This window comes from Dreissena polymorpha, chromosome 4 (assembly GCF_020536995.1).
Source record: "Dreissena polymorpha isolate Duluth1 chromosome 4, UMN_Dpol_1.0, whole genome shotgun sequence".
Lineage (NCBI taxonomy): Eukaryota > Metazoa > Mollusca > Bivalvia > Myida > Dreissenidae > Dreissena > Dreissena polymorpha.
The window spans coordinates 6,489,678-6,508,618 of record NC_068358.1 but is presented as its reverse complement, the minus strand read 5'-3'; the positions used below and the strand labels follow the sequence as shown (position 1 = coordinate 6,508,618).

General features: G+C 43.2%; 1 protein-coding gene across 8 annotated transcripts in view; it reads left to right on the top strand.

Annotated features, from left to right (window-relative positions):
- The window catches only part of LOC127876395 (chromodomain-helicase-DNA-binding protein 1-like), an 85,472-nt gene that overhangs the window by 45,793 nt on the left and 20,738 nt on the right, over positions 1–18,941 (top strand). For all 8 annotated transcript variants that reach the window (XM_052421592.1, XM_052421590.1, XM_052421588.1 and 5 more), the window contains 6 exons: positions 7,492–7,613; positions 13,939–14,144; positions 15,469–15,614; positions 16,289–16,430; positions 17,209–17,359; positions 18,328–18,447. In XM_052421592.1, the coding sequence (XP_052277552.1) occupies positions 7,492–7,613; positions 13,939–14,144; positions 15,469–15,614; positions 16,289–16,430; positions 17,209–17,359; positions 18,328–18,447 (887 nt within the window). The remainder of the gene's footprint in view (positions 1–7,491; positions 7,614–13,938; positions 14,145–15,468; positions 15,615–16,288; positions 16,431–17,208; positions 17,360–18,327; positions 18,448–18,941) is intronic.

Sequence of the window (18,941 nt, the reverse complement as noted above, 5' to 3'; positions counted from 1 at the left end):
CGCGTTTCTACTGTGAGTCACAGACGTAAACGTGTAGTGTCTGATGTTTCCGACTACTCCTCCACCTCGGGCTCGTCGTCGTATGACTCATCGTCTACTTCAAATAGCCCTCATCATTACCGGAGGGGACGTCGTTCACGCTCACCGAGTGTTTCTCGGCGTAGATTGCCTCGTAAAGAGCGATCACGCCAGCGCTCGGGGAGACGTTCGATCAGGAAACATCATTCCCAGTGCCGCCGAACAGTGTCTCGGCGTCGCAGGGATAAGGGACATAGACCTTCCTCTATTAGGCGCTCTCGGACTCCTAGGTCCCCTAGTCGATCCTTCTCTGAGGAATCTATTGACACCCTTCCAGGTGTGTCGGCCTCTATGTTGGCCTCAACACACACTTCAGCCATTCCTACAACCACTGAGCATAATTTGTATTCAAACACTAGTTTGCATACATATCAGGCTCAAGGTACAGGGGTTAATCTAACCACTTCGGCTGCGTTTTCAGCCCCACGGGTCTCTTCCACATTGCATAGAAGTATACCCCGGGCTGCCGCTACACCATCAAATCCCAATACTTTGTGGATCCAACAGTCGCCGGGAATCTTTGTCCCTTTTTCGACTGATCCTTTACCAGCGACCTCTGGTATTCAAAGTGAGTCTGCTGACTTGATCTCTGAGAGACCTAACTCACCAGCTATATCTTTGATGGTGCCGGAAAACGATTCTCTCATGATAGAAGCGAATGAATCTATTATTCCTTCTCCTATATCCACCGGTTTCAATCAATCCAATGCTCCCGCAGATGGTTCGATTGAGGCGGGTTCGGAGTCTAATGAGGCCGAACTTTATTATTTGGCCTCCATCAATCAGGTATACAAACTTATGTTCAATACCTTAGATGAGGACTTCTGCCCCCGCCCTTCCTTGTCTCTCACAGGATCTGCAGTTACCGTTACAGAACAGGTAGCACGCAGACGAGAGCCCGGCAGGATAAGTAAGGCTACTTCCCGAGTGGATCTACGCCTTCCTATTGGCTCTTCCACAATGGCTGTTTTCCAGTCACTTGAACCAGCCAATAAGCCTTCGCCATCTCCATGGAGCTGACGGCGCCTAAACAGAAGGACGGCGGGAAAAGTTATAAGGCCCCGGTACCAGACCCTGCTACCGGTTTGGACCTTTCCAAACTTCCGGTTCCTGATGCTGACATTAGTAAGCTGTCACTTACAATGCCTTCATCATCTACCCATACATGAGTCCCTCTTTCCCTGTTGGAAAAATGGGAGCTGAGAGAACGCCGTTCCATAGGTCTGGCTAACCAGCTAGATCTCATGGCAGCCACAGCCTAAGACTTGGTTTGGGAGCTCTCTGATTCAATCCCAGAGGAGCTCCGGGCCTTGTTGATACATCTTTCACGTACTACGCAGTGTTTATCTCACAATGCTGCGTCTTCTATGTCTGAGATGTTAAGGCTTCGGAGAGACCTCATCCTCTTTTCCTTGCCCAATAATTTCCTTTTGGAAACAGGCGTAAACTCCCTTCGAACTGCTCCACTAACAGCAGAGTCTCTTTTCGGAGGCAGGATACAGTCGGCACTTACTGCTGATCGTGAAGATCAGATACATGCCTCCTTAGCTAGGAGCAACTCTGGCCAGCGCCCTGTGGTTTTTAAGCGCCCTGCTTCTAAGCCCCCAGGAGCCCCACCGGCCAAGAACGCTAAAAGGGACAGTTTCCCTAATAAGCGTCCGTCTGCTCCACGTCAGCCCACTAATAGGCCTCCTTTTCAGAACAGAACAACTTCCTATCGGAAGCCTTCTGTAAAACAAAATTGGAGTAAGGGCAAACCCAATGCAGACAAGAAGTCATTTAATCCTTCTTCCGGCAAGGGTGGACCTCCTAAAGGTCAGCCCTAGGTCATACCCCTTTCTACCGTCACAACCTCTGATGCCGGAGGTACCAGTCGGGCCAGACTTATGCACTTCGCAAATCGATGGCTCCAAATAACTTCGGACGCGTGGGTTCATTCTCTTGTCACACAAGGCCTCACTTTTCAATTCGAAAAAAGGCCCCCACTCTCTCGCGTCCCAATAGATCTGGTATCTCCGCATCCACAACTTCCAGACTCCATTCTCGGACTCCTGGAAAAACAGGCGGTAGAAAGGGTTCACAACCCTTGTTCTCCAGGATTTTACAGTCGCCTTTTCCTTGTTCAAAAGAAAAGCGGCTCCTGTAGACCAGTCATAGACTTAAAAGTGTTCAACACGTTTCTAGTCAAACCTACTTGCAAGATGGAGACTCCTGCCTTCATTCGGCGCTCCATCAAACCCATGCAATGGGGGGTTTCCTTGGACCTGGAAGATGCATACTTCCATATTCCTATCCATCCCAACTACCGGAAGTACCTGCGCTTCTCCTTTCGAGGCCAGGTCTACCAGTTTCGGGCGATGCCCTTTGGATTGGCCACGGCTCCATGAGTTTTCACCAAACTCATGGCTGCAGTGAGCGCACACCTCCGATTACATGGGGTTCAACTGCTTCAGTATTTCGACGATTGGCTCTTACACCAGCTCGATTGTCAACTGCTTCTGCTACACCTAGAGTTCTCTTGGAAGGAGCTCCTCTCTTTAGGACTCCTCAATGTAGCCAAGTCAGACCTCATTCCCTCTCAGGATTTCATAATCGTGGGAATGAATTTTCTGACCCACATCAATCGGGTCAGGGTCTCACCGCAACGTATATCAGACCTCCTTTTGAAGGTCAGATGGGTGCTGTCCCAATCTCATATCACAGCTCAAGATTTCCTCTCACTCAACGGCATCCTGAGCTCTGTAGCAGACTTCGTGCAGTTGGGACGTCTCTTCCTACGTCCTCTTCAGCACTATCTCTCAGCTCGATGGAAATGGTCTCCAGACAATCTGCTAACACAGATTCCCATCCTTCCGTCCTTAGTCCCCCACCTTCAATGGTGGCTAGACGAGGAGACCCTGTTGGCAGGAGTACCGCTTCTTCCCCCGCAACCGTCTTTACATCTCATAACGGATGCGAGCATGGAAGGTTGGGGCGCTCACCTGGAACGCCGCAGCCTGACATTATCAGGATTGTGGTCTCCTCAGGAGTCTCTCCTGCACATAAACAATCTCGAAATGCGAGCAGTCTTTCTAGCTGTTTCTCAATTCCAATCACATCTTCGGGACTCCTGTGTGATGGTATCGACAGACAACACATCAGTCGTGGCTTACATCCAGAAACAGGGCGGGACACACTCTCACTCCCTGTATCTGGAAACAATGAAATTATTTGTTCTTTGCAAGAGCCTAAACGTCTCTCTCTTGTCCAAACACATACCAGGTCGTCTCAACGCCCTGGCGGACGGTTTGTCTCGCAAACACCAGTTACTTCCATCGGAGTGGACACTTCATCAGGAAGTGGCCAATCAGATATTCATCACATTCGGTTATCCACTGGTCGACCTGTTTGCGACCAGAGACAACCACAGACTTCCTCTGTATGTGAGTCCAGTGTACGAACCAGCAGCGTGGGCGGTAGACGCGCTTTCGTTCGATTGGGATCAACTGGACGCTTACGCTTATCCCCCACCCATTCTAATTCCCCAAATCTTAGGGAAAATCAGGGTGAGCTCTTGCCGGATCCTCCTGATAGCCCCTTGGTGGCCCAGGAGATCCTGGTTCAACGACCTTCTCGGTCTCCTGTGCGAATTTCCCAGGGAACTTCCGCACAGGTCAGATCTCCTATCTCAGAGAGGCAGACTTCACATGGATCCAGACATGTTCCACTTACACGTCTGGCCGTTATCAGGCAATCCCTGCAGAAGAAACGCTTTTCTGTCAGGGCTTCAACGCTCGTTGCCTCTGCAAGGAGAAAGTCCACCAGAGCAGTCTATGATGCTCGCTGGAAACTCTTCTCTAATTGGTGTGTTCGAGGGAAAATTGATCCCCTCAATCCCTCTGCTAGACGCATAGCGGATTTTCTAATCTATCTCTTCGATGATAAGAAACTTTCTCTTAGCTCCATCAAAGGATACAGATCTGTGCTTTCGCATACCTTGGCTTTTCATAAGTCATCACAAGTCTGTGCTGACCCAGCCATTTCGGAACTGATCCGAGCCATGGAACTTAAACGTCCTGTGTCTTGTTCTCTTACCCCCAAATGGGATTTGGCTTGTGTTCTTGGATCGCTTATTAAAGCTCCCTATGAACCCCTTAATCAGGCTTCTTTACAGTTCCTAACCTGGAAGACCGTTTTCCTTCTTACCATGGCTTCATCCAAACATAGAAGTGAAATTCATGCTCTTTCTATCGAAGAAAGCCATCTTCGTTTTGATTCCTCCGATGGCTCTGTCACCTTGTTGTGTCTGCCAGGATTCCTTGCTAAAAATCAACTCCCCTCTATGGCTTCTAAACCCTTCATGGTCCCAAGTCTTTCTAGAACTTGTGGTAATGAAGATGAAGATAGACTCCTCTGCCCTGTCAGGTCTTTGAAGTTCTATTTTAGTAGAGTTAAGTCTATTCAAGGTTCTCGTAAGAGACTCTTCATTCCCTTAAAAGGGGGGGGGGCGATGTGTCTGCGGCTTCTATTTCCCGTTGGGTAGCCTCGACTATAAAAAGGGCTTACTCTTCTCTTTCTTCAAGGGATTCATCCCTTTTTAAGATTAGACCGCATGAATTACGAGCAATGTCGGCTTCGTGGGCATATATTAATCATACCCCACTCTCTGACGTGCTTCAAGCTGCTTTCTGGAGGAATCAGACTACTTTTTCATCTTTTTATCTTCGTTCTCTGGAGTGCCAACAGGACAACTTGTATTTGTTGGGCCCTCTTGTGGTTGCACAAACGGTAGTATCTTCTACGGCATAGGTATATTACGCTTATCCATGAATTAAGTTAATACCGTAATAACGAAGATTAGCTGAGAACCCGAGATATGGGTTCCGCTGTGATGGGGAGATTTTCGCGAACCTTCCCGCCTCAGCTGCAAATTCAGCATATGATATCAGGTAACGTAATTAAGCTATTAAAACAAATTTTTCTAGTAAAATTCATTTTAATTAGTAATTACTTACCTGATATCGGTAAGTCCCACCTCCCACCCCGCTCTTCGTCTAATATTTCATATTTTTTTATTGGAATAAGAGTGGATTCTGGGTAATGTCCCGTTTTGGTTGTGCGGCTACACGGCACTAATGTGACCGCTCTGTCCTACTAGACGGGTTTCTGAAAAGTGTGGGATTCCTCGGACGAAAAATTCCGGATAAATTACGATCCTATCGGAGTAAATAGCATATGATATCAGGTAAGTAATTACTAATTAAAATGAATTTTACTAGATAAATTTGTATTAGCACTATTGTTATACCCCCACAAACGAAGTTTAGGGGGGTATATAGGAGTGAGCTTGTCTGTCGGTCTGTCGGTCGGTTCGTATTAAGTGTCCGCTCTCTATTTCAAGTAGTTTTCATCCGATCTTCACCAAACTTGGTCAGAAGTTGTATCTACATGATGTCAAGGCCAAGTTCGAAAATTGGCCTTGTCGGGTCAAAAACTAGGTCACTGGGTCACTTAGTGCGTTTTAAACATTCAGCATGTTGTCCGCTCTCTATTTAAAGTAGTTTTCATCCGATCTTCACCAAACTTGGTCAGAAGTTGTATCTAGATGATCTTAAGGCCAAGTTCGAACATAGGCCTTGCCGGTTCAAAAACTAGGTCACGGGGTCACTTAGTGTGTTTTAAACATTCAGCATGTTGTCCGCTCTCTAATTCAAGTAGTTTTCATCCGATCTTCACCAAACTTGGTCAGAAGTTGTATCTATATGATGTCTAGGCCAAATTCGAACATGGCCTTGCCGGGTCAAAAACTAGGTCACAGCGTCACTTAGTACGTTTTACACATTGAGCATGGTGTCTGATCTCTATTTCAAGTAGTTTAAATCCAATCTACACCACACTGGGTCAAAAGTTGTAACTAGATGATGTGTAGGTCAAGTTCGAACATTGGCCATGCCGGGTCAAAAACTAGGTCACGGGGTCACTTAGTGTGTTTTAAACCTCACCATGTTGTCCGCTCTCCAATTCAAGTAGTTTTTATCCAATCTTCACCAAAACTGGTCAGAAGTTGTATCCTGATAATGTCTAGAGCAAGTTTGAATATGGGTCATGCCGGGTCAAAAACAAGGTCACGGGGTCACTTAGGGCGTTTTAAACATTACAATGTTGTCCTGCTCTCTAATTCAAGTAGTTTTCATCTGATCTTCACCAAACTTGGTCAGAAGTTGTATCTAGATGATCTTAAGGCCAAATTCGAACATGGGCCTTGCAGGGTCAAAAACTAGGTCACTGGGTCACTTAGTGCGTTTTAAACATTCAGCATGTTGTCCGCTCTCTAATTCAAGTAGTTTTCATCCGATCTTCACCACACTTGGTCAGAAGTTGTATCTAGATGATCTTAAGGCCAAGTTCAAACATGGGCCATGCCAGGTTAAAAAATAGGTTACGGGGTCACTCAGTGTGTTTTAAACCTCACCATTTTGTCCGCTCTCTAATTCAAGTAGTTTTTATCCAATCTTCACCAAAATTGGTCAGAAGTTGTATCTTGATAATGTCTAGAGCAAGTTTGAATATGGGTCATGCTGGGTCAAAAACTAGGTCACGGGGTCACTTAAGGCGTTTTAAACATCACTATGTTGTCCGCTCTCTAATTCAAGTAGTTTTCATCCAATCCTCACCAAACTTGGTCACAAGTTTTATCTAAATGATCTCTAGGACAAGTTCGAACATGGGCCATTCTGGGCCTAAAACTAGGTAACGGGGTCACTTAGTGCGTTTTTTAACATTCAGCATGGTGTCCGCTCTCTAATTCAAGTAGTTTACATCCGATCTTGACCAAACTTGGTCAGAAGTTTTATGGAGATGATCTTAACATGGGCCTTTTTGGGTCAAAAACTAGGTCAAGGGGTCACTTAGTGCGTTTTAAAAATTTAGCATGGAGTCCGCTGATTTTTGTGAAGACGACATGCAAAATAATATGTGTCAATGCGGCATGTGGGGGTATTCGTCACGTCTCTGACAAAGCTCTAGTTTAGGTGTTGATTTGCTAGACTGTTGATTTAGTTCTGACTCAGATTTATTGGTGCTTTCATTGATGATATTGAATGTATTAATGTTTTGATTTTGATAAATGTATGATTCAGCTGATGAAAGTAGGGTTGTCGAGAGAAAAAATGAATGTAATTTAGTGCCACTTTGAAATCACCCATTCATGTGGGCTTCTTTACAGTATACAAGCATACCAATTAGCCTTATGACATAGTTCATTTATATTGTGCTTAGCTGTTAGCAAGCTTGCAGCCAATAGCTAGACATGCTTCATAAAAAACATGAACAGTGGATTTGTTGTTTTATTTTATTTTAAGTAGACGGTTTAATAAATTTCATGTTGAACAGTAGCATTTTGTAACAGTAAAAATTGTAATTTAATTTCCCTAGTGGGAAAGGACTGGTCAAACATCATCCCCAAGGAGGACATAGACAGAGTGGAGGAGGAGGAGAGACAGAGGGTGTTACTGGAGCTAAACCTGCCCCCGAGGCAGCGTTCCACTCTAAAACAGGTAAGGGGAGGGGGAGACAGGTGTTGTCAATGGTGCTTAACCTGCCCCTGAGGCAGCACAGCACTCTTCAACAGGTAAGGGGAGGGGGGAGACAGATGTTGTCAATGGTGCTTAACCTGCCCCCGAGGCAGCGCACCACTCTTCAACAGGTAAGGGGAGGGGGGAGACAGATGTTGTTAATGGTGCTTAACCTGCCCCGAGGCAGCACACCACTCTTCAACAGGTAAGGGGAGGTCGGAGACAGATGTTGTTAATGGTGCTTAACCTGCCCCCGAGGCAGCACACCACTCTTCAACAGGTAAGGGGAGGTCGGAGACAGATGTTGTTAATGGTGCTTAACCTGCCCCCGAGGCAGCACAGCACTCTTCAACAGGTTAGGGAAGGCGGGTAGACAGGGTGTTTCTGGAGCTTAACCTGCTTCCGAGGCAGCGCACCACTCTACAACAGGGAAGGGGGGAGGGAGAGACAGAGGGTTTACTGGAGCTTAACCTGCCCCTGAGGCAGCGCATCACTCTTCAACAGGTAAGGGGAGGGGAGACAGAGGGTGTTACTGGAGCTTAACCTGCCTCCAAGGCAGCATACCACTCTTCAACAGGTAAGGGGAGGGGAAGAGACAGAGGGTGTTACTGAACAGCGCACCACTCTTCAACAGGGAAGGGGGGAGGAAGAGACAGAAGGTGTTACTGCAGCTTAACCTGCCCCTAGGCAGCGCACCACTCTTCAACAGGTAAAGGGAGCGAGGTGACAGAGGGTGTTCCCTGGAGCCTTACCTGCCTCAAGACAGCGCACCACTCATCAAGGATTACACTGTCCGCCTAAACTTGATTTTAATATCATAAATACATACCTGCTATCCATAGCTATACCTTTCTTGGTGGGTTAGCTTCTCCAGAAATTTTCTAGTGCCGGAATTCGGCCACCTCTCCTACTGAAAACAGATTCAGGGCAAACATAGTACAATGTAACCTAACCGGAAATCAAGAACCGTAACTCGTCTTACTTTTCGGGAGACACACGGTGCAGATCGCCATTTTCTATCGGCTTTAAATTTGGACTTTTAGTTCAATTCTGCGTAGTGGAAATGGGTTTGAAATTGATGAATTGTATAATTTATCATTTCTGCTTCATTCAGAAATCTTTTCTTGTATTATTTTGTTGATAATTCATTGTTTTTCACTTTTTGTCGGATTTTTCCATGTGCTCATGATTTGAACACGAGGATTTCGTGATTTTTGTCAACAAGTTATTGACAATTTTGTACATTGGAAATACTTTGTTAAACTGATTATTTCAGTTATTTTGTTCTTTTTACATTGTTTCCTTACGCGGATTCTCCTCTTTCTACTTTCAGAATAAGAATGAGTTTACAAACTAGAGATTCGTGTGGGCACATTAAGGCTTTGTGGGATTTCCACAAGACTTGTTTGTCATGCACTAATTGTTCCTTTGAACATAAATGCTCTGTGTGTAGTGCGTGAGACGATGCAACGTGGCAGAAAGCAATCTGTCGCAGAACGTTTCTAAGCAGAAAACGTACAGATGAACCTTCATCAGATGAGAAATTCCCGGTGACTTTACAGCAGACGTCAGATGATCAATTGCAGCATCAGTCACCGCGTATAACTTAAATTGTTTTCAGCTTTGCTGGGTGTTTTGTACCTGCTCATGTACATGAGCACGTACTTATTGTGATCTTCATCAATAGGTTATTGAGAAGATTTGTACTGTGTAAATATTCTTCTCATGTGTTACAAGATCCTGCATAGCGTGTTCTTCTAATACATTGACAGAATGTTTATCATTTGCCATTGTGTGCAATAATGATTTTACTTTCCATATGACAATCTAAATTATGGTCATTTGAATTTTCATCTGTTTGAATTAAACTTTGTTTAATTTACGATCTTCGGCAGTCGTATTATAGGTTATAGGTACTATTGACTTTCTCTTTTACAATAATAATAAGAGAATGTTAATTAATTTCATTATGGGCAAATAATGATTTTATGTACCGTATGATAATCTGGTCTGTGACCAGTTTATTGTTTAAAAAGTTTTGCTCTTGTCTTTCATATAATCGACTACATGATGGTCGCAGAGACAAGAGTGGATTAATACCCGGTGACTTTGAAGACCACAGATGACATGTTGCAGCATCAGTCACCGGGTATCAGGCAAGATGTCGATCGTACTTTACATCGGAAAGTCGATCAACATCAGACCATATGGCGACAACCGTCAGCCGGTCTTTGCCTGATGGCATTGGTCAAGGACATCGACCAATGCCAGACCAATTGGCACCCGCCATACGGTCATTATCCAGTGACAACGCTGGTCATGTCACAGGGGACCGGTCCGGGCAACGACCGGTCACCGAGGACCGGTCCGGTCACCGGTCCGACCAACCGGTCAATGGAGACTTGTCCGGCCACCGGTCCGACCCACCGGTCAACGGAGACCGGTCTGACTCACCGGTCAACGTAGACCAGTCCGACCCACCAGAGACTGGTCCGGTCACCGGTCCGACCCATAGGTCACCGGTCAACGGAGACCGGTCCGACCCACCGATCAACGGAGACTGGTCCGGTCACCAGTCCGACCCACCGGTCACCAGTCATCTGTTACTGATGACCGGTCCGACCCACTGGGCTTCGGTCATCGGGTACTGATGACTGGTCTGACTCACCGGTCATCTGTCAACATGCACCGATCATTAACCCCTCAACAGTTGCTAGTCACCGGTCAATGATCAGAAACAGACGTTCGTCTTTATCGCATTATTCCACTTCTTCGTCGTCAAATGCACTATCGTCGTCGACTAGTTCCGATTATAGAGGTAGACATCGGACACACTCTTATTCATCGAGCAGTCCTCATTCCCGTCATCGTTATGATCATAGTCGATCATTACGGAAAGGATACTCGAGGAGACGTTATTCCCGTCATAGCTGTTCTAGCTCTCGGCATCATAGCCGTTCTAGATCTCGGCATCACAGGAATAAAGGTCGTAGACAAGCTTCACTGAAGCATTGTCGTTCCGACTTTTATGACTGGTCACATTACTATCCTATTTCTGATTGTAATGTCTCCTAACCCTATGCACCAGTTCCCAGTGTGATGTCAACACATATTGCATTCACTGATCCGATGTCACAGCCCTTCAATTCTGGTGTTCATCTCACCACAACGGCTGTTTTGTCTGCACCAAGGGTATCTACTACTATTCCTAGTCGGAAACCCCCGGCTGCTACTCCGTCTTTGCGTGACACATGGGGTCAAGATTCCTTTGGACAATATGTACCTGTCACTTCTGATAATTCACCGTTTATTTCTAGTTTTAATTATCAGTGTGTCGACTTTGCGGATAGTCATTCTTCGTTACCAGAGAATCATCATTTGGTGCAGGATAATCCTTCTATCATTCCTACCACTGACTACGGTCGAGAATTGGCAACATCAGTCATCTGGTATAGGGCAAGATGGAGATCGTACTATGCTAACTTCGTTAGAAAGTCGATCAACATCATACCATATGGTGACAACCGTCAGCCGGTCTATGCCTGATGGCATTGGTCAAGGACTACGACCAATGCCGGACCATTTAGCAGCCGCCATACGGTCATTGCCTGGTGACAACACTGGTCATAGCATGACTGGTTATTCATCGGATAACGGACCGGTCTCTGGTCACTGGTCATCTATCAACAGTGACCGGTCCGGTCATCGGTCAATACTGCCGGTCACCAACAGTACTACTTGGCACCGGTCATCGATCAAGAAGAGACATCGATCATCATCATCGGATTATTCCTCCTATTCTTCTTCTTCAAAGGCATCTGGGTTGTCAACTAGTACCGACAATAGAGGTAGACGTCGTGCACGATCTCCTTTATAGAGTAGCCCTCATTTACGGCATCAATATGATAGATAATGATCATCTCGAGACTCTAGGAGAAGTTACTTTACGAGAGGTCGTTCCCATCGCAGTCGATCTGAAGCGTGTTCAGTAGACGCGTTTTTGTTTGATTGGGACCAACTGGATGCTTACGCTTATCTTCCATGCTAATTCTCCAAATATTGGCGAAAACCAGGGTGAATTTGTGTAGCATAATCCTGATCGCCCCTTGGTGGCCCAGGAGATCGTGGTTCAACAATCTTCTCAGTCTCCTGTACGATTATCCCAGGACACTTCCTCACAGATCAGATCTTCTGACTCAAGAGAAAAACTTCATGCGGATCCAGCAATGTTCCACTTACACGTCTGGCCGTTAACAGGCAACCTCTGCAGAAGAAACGCTTTTCTGTCAGGGCTTCTACCCTCGTTGCTTCTGCAAGGAGAAAGTCCACTAGAGCAGTCTATGATGCTCGATGTAAACTCTTCTCTAATTGGTGTATTCAAGGGAAAATTGATCCCCTCAATCCTTCTGCTAGACACATAGCGGATTTTCTCATCTATCTTTTTGATGATAAGATATTTTCTCTTAGCTCCATCAAAAGATATAGATCTATGATTTCGCATACATTGGCATTTACTAAATCATCACAAGTCTGTGCTGATCCAGCGATTTCGGAACTGATTTGATCTATGGAACTTAAACGTCCTGTTTCTCGTACACTTGCGCCTAAATAGGATTTGGCTTGTGTTCTTGATTCTCTAGATCAAGCTTCTTTACAGTTTCTATCTAGGAAGACAGTTTTCCTTCTTACTATGGCTTCAGCCAAAGGAGAAGTGAAATTCATGCTCTGTCTATCGAGGATGGTCATCTTCGTTTTGATTCCTCAGATGGATCTGTAACTTTTTTATGTCAGCCAGGATTCCTTGCTAAATATCAACTCCCCTCTATGGCTTCTAACCCTTCAAAGTTCCTAGTCTTTCTAATACTTGTTGACATGAAGATGATGATAGACTTCTTTGCCCAGTCAGGGAGTTAAAATTCTATCTTAAAAGAGTGAAGTCTATTCGAGGTTCTCGTAAGATACTTTTCATTCCGTTAAAAGGGGGGGATGTGTCTGCGGCTTCGATTTCTCGTTGTGTAGCCTCGACTATTAAGAAGGCGTATTCATCTCTCTCATCTAGGGATTTATCCCTTTTTAAGATCAGACCGCATGAATTAAGAGCTCTTTCGGCTTCGTGGATGTATATGAATAATGTTCCACTTTCTGAAGTGCTTCAAGCTGCTTTCTGGAGGAATCCGACCACCTTTTCCTCATTCTATCTTCGTTCTCTTGAGTGTCAACAGGACAATTTATATATGTTGGGTCCTCTTGTGGTTGCTCAAATGTAGTTTCTTCCATGGCGTAAATGTACTGGTCCCATTGAGAAACTAAGTACAATTCTGTACTAACGAAGATTGTATGAGGATACATTTCTACTATCTCTGGCTGAAAAACCTGATTATGGGTTTTTGTTGTGCTGGGAAAATATAACGAGAACCTCCCGCCATACCTACAAAATCAGCTAGGGACAGCAGGTATGTATTTATGACATTAAAACAAATTTTCTTAAAATAAAATTCATTTTAATAATTAAATACTTACCTGCTATTGGTAAGTCCCACCTCCCAACCCCGCTCATCGTTTTATATTTTCATAATTGTATGAAAAGAAAGATGAGTTACGGTTCTTGATTTCCGGTTAGGTTACATTGTACTATGTTTAACCTGAATCTGTTTTTAGTAGGAGAGGTGGCCGAATTCCGGCACTTGAAGATTTCTGGAAAAGCTAACCCACCTAGAAAGGTATAGCTAGGGATAGCAGGTTAGTATTTAATAATTAAAATGAATTTTATTTTAAGAAAATTTGTTTTCGTTTAGAATTAACAAAAATGATAAAAGTGGAAAGTGTCGTTTCTGATTGGCTTGTGCGGATTGCAAAGCTAACCAGGGATGACACATTATACCAATCCCGGAACGTGTCAGTATGTACTTGTGATAGACTTGAGGAGAAGGATGGTAGTCAGGGGTGTTACTGTAGCTCCTCTTGCTCCCTAGGCAGCAAACCACACATGTAGAAAAGGGTGGGAGAAAGAGGCGAGCAAGGGAGGGGAGTGTAGCGGGATAAAGTTGAGAATGAGATACAAATGTAGCTTCTGGTACTTCACCTGCAATCCAGGCAGCACACCTTTCTTAAGCATGTAGGGGAGCCAGAGTTTTGTGCTTTTTGATAACTATCTTGTTTCAACTTGTTATGTTTACAATTACTTATGGCATGCGGTACTTTTTTCAACATCTTTTATTTAACTTTGGATGGCTTTATTTAAAAAAAATATTTGCATATTTAATATGAGTACAATCTTTCAGAATCCTATATGAGAACATATTTTCAGTTGGAGAAAAAGCTGGACTCAGATGATGAAGATGGCAACAATGATGAGGACTCTGATAGCGATGACTCCGGCAGTGACGATGATAAGCCCAAGAAACGAGGCCGTCCCAGAGCTGGCGGCAAAAATGACCAGATTAGAGGATTCACCAACGCTGAAATAAGACGGTTTATCAAGAGCTACAAAAAATTTCCAGATCCTTTGTCTAGGTAAACAGTAGATTAATTTTTCCAAAATTCCACTCACTTTTTAATTATTTTCTTATGTCTGTCATTTGTAATAGCGCCGGTCTTAATATGTAATTGCTTTGAGAAATGTTGAGAAGCTTGAATAGAAACAAAAATAAGACTTTATTTATGACATTTTCTGTATAAATATTGCAATAAAAATTGTGTTTGCATGTTCTACATGTACATTTTCTGCCCTTCCTTAAAATGAGTTTGCATATAAAAGTCGCACTGTCTGTCTGTAGGTGTGTCTGGATGTCCTTCCAACAATTCTGTCTCAGCCTTAACTTTGACATATGCTAATGGATTATAGAATAATTTGTCACAAATGTAAACCACCATAAGAATACATGTAACACCCGTCTCTTCACCTTAAAGGTGTATGTCATGCTTAAAGATGTTAAAGGTCAAATATAGTCTTTAACAAGATGTGTTTGTGAAACACAATGTCCCCCTATGACGTTTGACCTTGAAGGATGACCTTGACCCTTCACCACTCAAAATGTGCAGCTCCTTGAGAGCCACACGCATTTCAAATATAAAATTGCTAGCTTCAATATTGCAGAAGTGACATTACATGAGCAATTTTGACCCATATATTTGACCTTGAAGGATGACCTTGACCTTTCACCACTCAAAATGTGCAGCTCCATGAGATACACATGCATGCCAAATATCAAGTTGCTATCTTCAATATTGCAAAAGTATTCATAAAATAAGTGATTTGGGCTACATATATTTGACCTCTGACCTTGAAGGATGACCTTGACCTTTCACCACTCAAAATGTGCAGCTCCATGAGATACACATGCATGCCAAATATTAAGTTGCTATCTTCAATATTGCAAAAGTATTCATATAATAAGCGATTTGGGCCACATATATTTGACCTCTGACCTTGAAGGATGACCTTGACCTTTCACCACTCAAAATGTGCAGCTCCATGAGATACACATGCATGCCAAATATAAAGTTCCTATCTTCAATATTGCAAAAGTATTCATAAAATGAGCGATTTGGGCCACATATTTGACCTCTGACCTTGAAGGATGACCTTTCACCACTCAAAATGTGCAGCTTCATGAGATACACATGCATGCCAAATATGAAGTTGCTATCTTCAATATAGCAAAAGTTATTGCAAAATGTTAAAGTTGGCGCAAACCAACCAACAGACCAACCAACCAACCAACAGACAGACAGGGCAAAAACAATATGTCCCCCACTACTATAGTGGGGGACATAATTAGCTTGAAAACTCCTGTATCAGCCATAACTGGTCCATATACTGATGGATTTTTATCAGGTTGGACGACATTGCGTGCGATGCTGAACTGCAGGAGAAGTCTGAATCTGATCTCAAGAAGCTTGCCGAGCTGCTCAAGTCTCAATGTGACCAGGCAATGAAGGAATACACCACCAAAAAACAACAGGAAGAACAGAACGGGGAGGGTAAGTAACACAAGGGCCCTGTAGGTCAAAATGTTAGCCATTAGCCCTTTCACATTCAGAAGTAAAAATTGCTATGTGCAAACAGCATAAAACCATAACAGGCTGCAAGTAACTCACAGTCTGTTCAGGATTTATGCTGTTTGCTGCTCATCAGCATCTAAGGTTTTGAAATAAAGCCTTTAAAACTTGAATCTAGTAAGAAAGGACTTAAATTGCATTTAACTTTCGAAGGTACTACAAATGCATGAAAATACGTATCTAAGTGGTAAAGGGTTAACAGACCTTTCATCAGGGCCTGTAAGCAAGAATACCTGTCCCTCAATTACGAAATCAGGGGTGCCCATGATCATGACTTTCCAAAAAAATATTTAAAAAAAAACCCTGGAAACTTGCTCAGAATATTTGTTCTAATGATATCTTGGCCAAGTTTGAACATGGATCACAAAACCTACTCAAAACAGTTAAGTTTTCTGAAATCTCAGGTGAGCAACATATGGTTTGAGGTCCTATTATCATTAATATTGCAATACATAAAATACCTACTAAAAAACTATATACTGTTTGATGGTATGTATGTATATTGTTGCACCCCTTCATGTTTTACAAACATCTCTTGTTCTCAATTTTTCTATTCCATGTATGTAGAGTGACTCAATTTGCCCATCTTTTTATAGGGACTGCCAACAAGAAAGGTCCACGAAGCATCTCATGCAAGATTGCCAGTGTTGTTATTAATGTGCTGTCCATAGTGAAGTCAGAGACGGACCTAGAACCACTTGCAAGATACATACCAAAGAACAAGGCTGACAAAAAAAAGTGAGTCAGAGAGTGTTTTCCCACTTATCTGTGTCAATTTGTAAATTATGTGTTTGTAATTTGTTTTAGCACTTATTAAAATTTTACTTGGGCCCAAATTGTTTGTGCCAAAGAAAGATATTACAAGCCCTTTTAGATGAATCTAAAAATCTGAGAAAGCTCATGTCAAAGTTAACCTGTGCTGGGATTTTGGCCTTGTGCTAATTGTTACGCCCCCACCATCTACAGATGTGAGGAATGGCTTAGCAGTATTTTGGCTTTTTGAAATAAGCAGTGGGAATTTCCTTGTGAATGTGGTAAGTCTGAGCATATCTTTGAACTTAATACGTTTCAAAAGTTTAAGCATTCTTTCATTATAAATTCTGTTTATGGGCCCAGTTTAGCGACATTTCTCAGCTGCTTATCAATGCAATAACGCAGAGAAAAACAATAACAATTGCTGAGATACAAAACAACATATTAGAATAAAAGAATTGTTAGTGGCGCTTGAAGATTTCTGGAGTAGCTAACCCACCTTGAAAAGGTATAGCTAGGGATAGCAGGTAAGTATTTAATAATTAAAATGAATTTTATTTTAGAAAATTTGTATTTGTGACGACACTTTCCGCTTGTATTGTACTTTATGTTTCAAGGAAGTCTCTTCTTAGCACAAATCCAGTTTAGGCGGAAAGTAATGTGCCTGATTAGCCTGTGCAGTCAATCTGGGAAAACATTTAACGCACATCCATTTAACCCTGTTTTCCCAGAGTGTGGCTGAAGTGTTAATTGCCTGTTACAGGTTCCGCATAGACTTCCACTGCAAGGCCATACACTGGGACTGCCCCTGGGACATAGACGATGACTCAAACCTGCTGAAGGGAATATCTGACTACGGGTATGGCAACTGGGAACAGATCAAGATGGATACAGAGCTCGGCCTCTATGACAAGGTGACTTCATGCATGTGCGCAATGCGTCATTCCAGATTAGCTTTTGAATAATGTGAAGATGAGACCTCTTCAAAACATTTGTTTATATAAAAGTGGAAAGTGTTGTCCCTGATTAACCTGTGAGGACTGCACAGGCTAGTCTGGGATGGCTTTGTACACACATACATTAAGCCCGATTTGGTCAGAATGAGGATCAATTTAGCTTCTTTGCCATTAGGGTTATTTATATACCCTTGAGGTAGAGCAGGCTGATTTTCTTTGCCCCAAAAAGTACCAGTATTAAGCCAATTGGGTAAATTAAGCATGGAAAAACCCCACTGATATTGGGAAAATGTGTGTCTTGAAATCAGCAGATTAGGAATTAGGGGTCTTTTGTTTGGTAATTAATTGTGCATATCCATCTTCAGTTTCACTGCTCATTTTATGTGTTTACTTCAATGTCATGCTCTTTTGGAACACAATTTATGCATTAATCCGTCCATTCCAAATTTTCAGACGTCTGTCAGGAATTCTGTTAGTTTTACTAAATCGGAAAATTAGTCAGCTAGATGTTCAGAGCTATACACGTGCTGCCTGTTATCAATAATTTCAGTCCCTTGTATGCCTTTGGTTCCTCTTTCATGTGAGACTTGTGTGAGAACATGAGTCTTATGCCATTTGCCAGCATAGCTACAGACCAATCTACCTATTCAAGCAGCCTGGTCAGGAGGTACCTTGCGGTCAGTCCGCATAGGCTAATCAGGGACGACATTTTCCGTCTATACTGGATTTTTGTTTAGAAGATACTTTCTTTAAAGGATAACAATCCATAAACTAGGAAAGTGTCTTCCATAATTAGCCTTTGCAGAATACACAGGCTAATCTGTGACATCACTTTATGCATCTGCATCAATCCCAGTTTTCCAAGAATGTGTCAGATGTATAAAACTGTCCCACTTTTCTAACACGGCCCTTCTTGCCATGTTCAGATACTTCCTGATGGTGACAAGCGACCCCAGGGCAAGCAGCTCCAGACCAGAGTGGACTACCTTCTGAGGCTGCTGAAGAAACAACTGGACGGAGTTGTAGGTGCAACCAAGACCACAGGGGTATGTACATTGTTTGCTTGCAAGATAATTGCGATAAATACAGTTCAACTTCAAATTATTTGGACCTGGAGATCTGTATCAATCGAGACTTGAAATACAATTTAAAATTGTTATTATGCTTCAAATCTGAAATAGTTGGAAATGTTACCCCAAAAAATAAGATCAGAGCAACACTGAATTATGGGTTTATATTTTGTTGGTACATGAAAGAAGATGGTTGCTTAATTTAATCAATAACGTTCAGAATCCTTAGACAAACAATGTTGGACAATCAAAAAGGTGATGCGGTCTATTTTCATTCACAGGTTATTGTTATAAGTTAGGGAGGTGTCCACAGTGTGACATGGTTGTGTGTATAGCTCATAGCATTTCCAGTCCTCTACCTGTGAAACCAAAGGAATGGTAGGTTTATCCCCGTCGGTCTGTCGGTCACTCATTCCATTCCAACCTGGATCCTGCGATAAATGTATAGGTCATTAAGATGGGTTGATGAA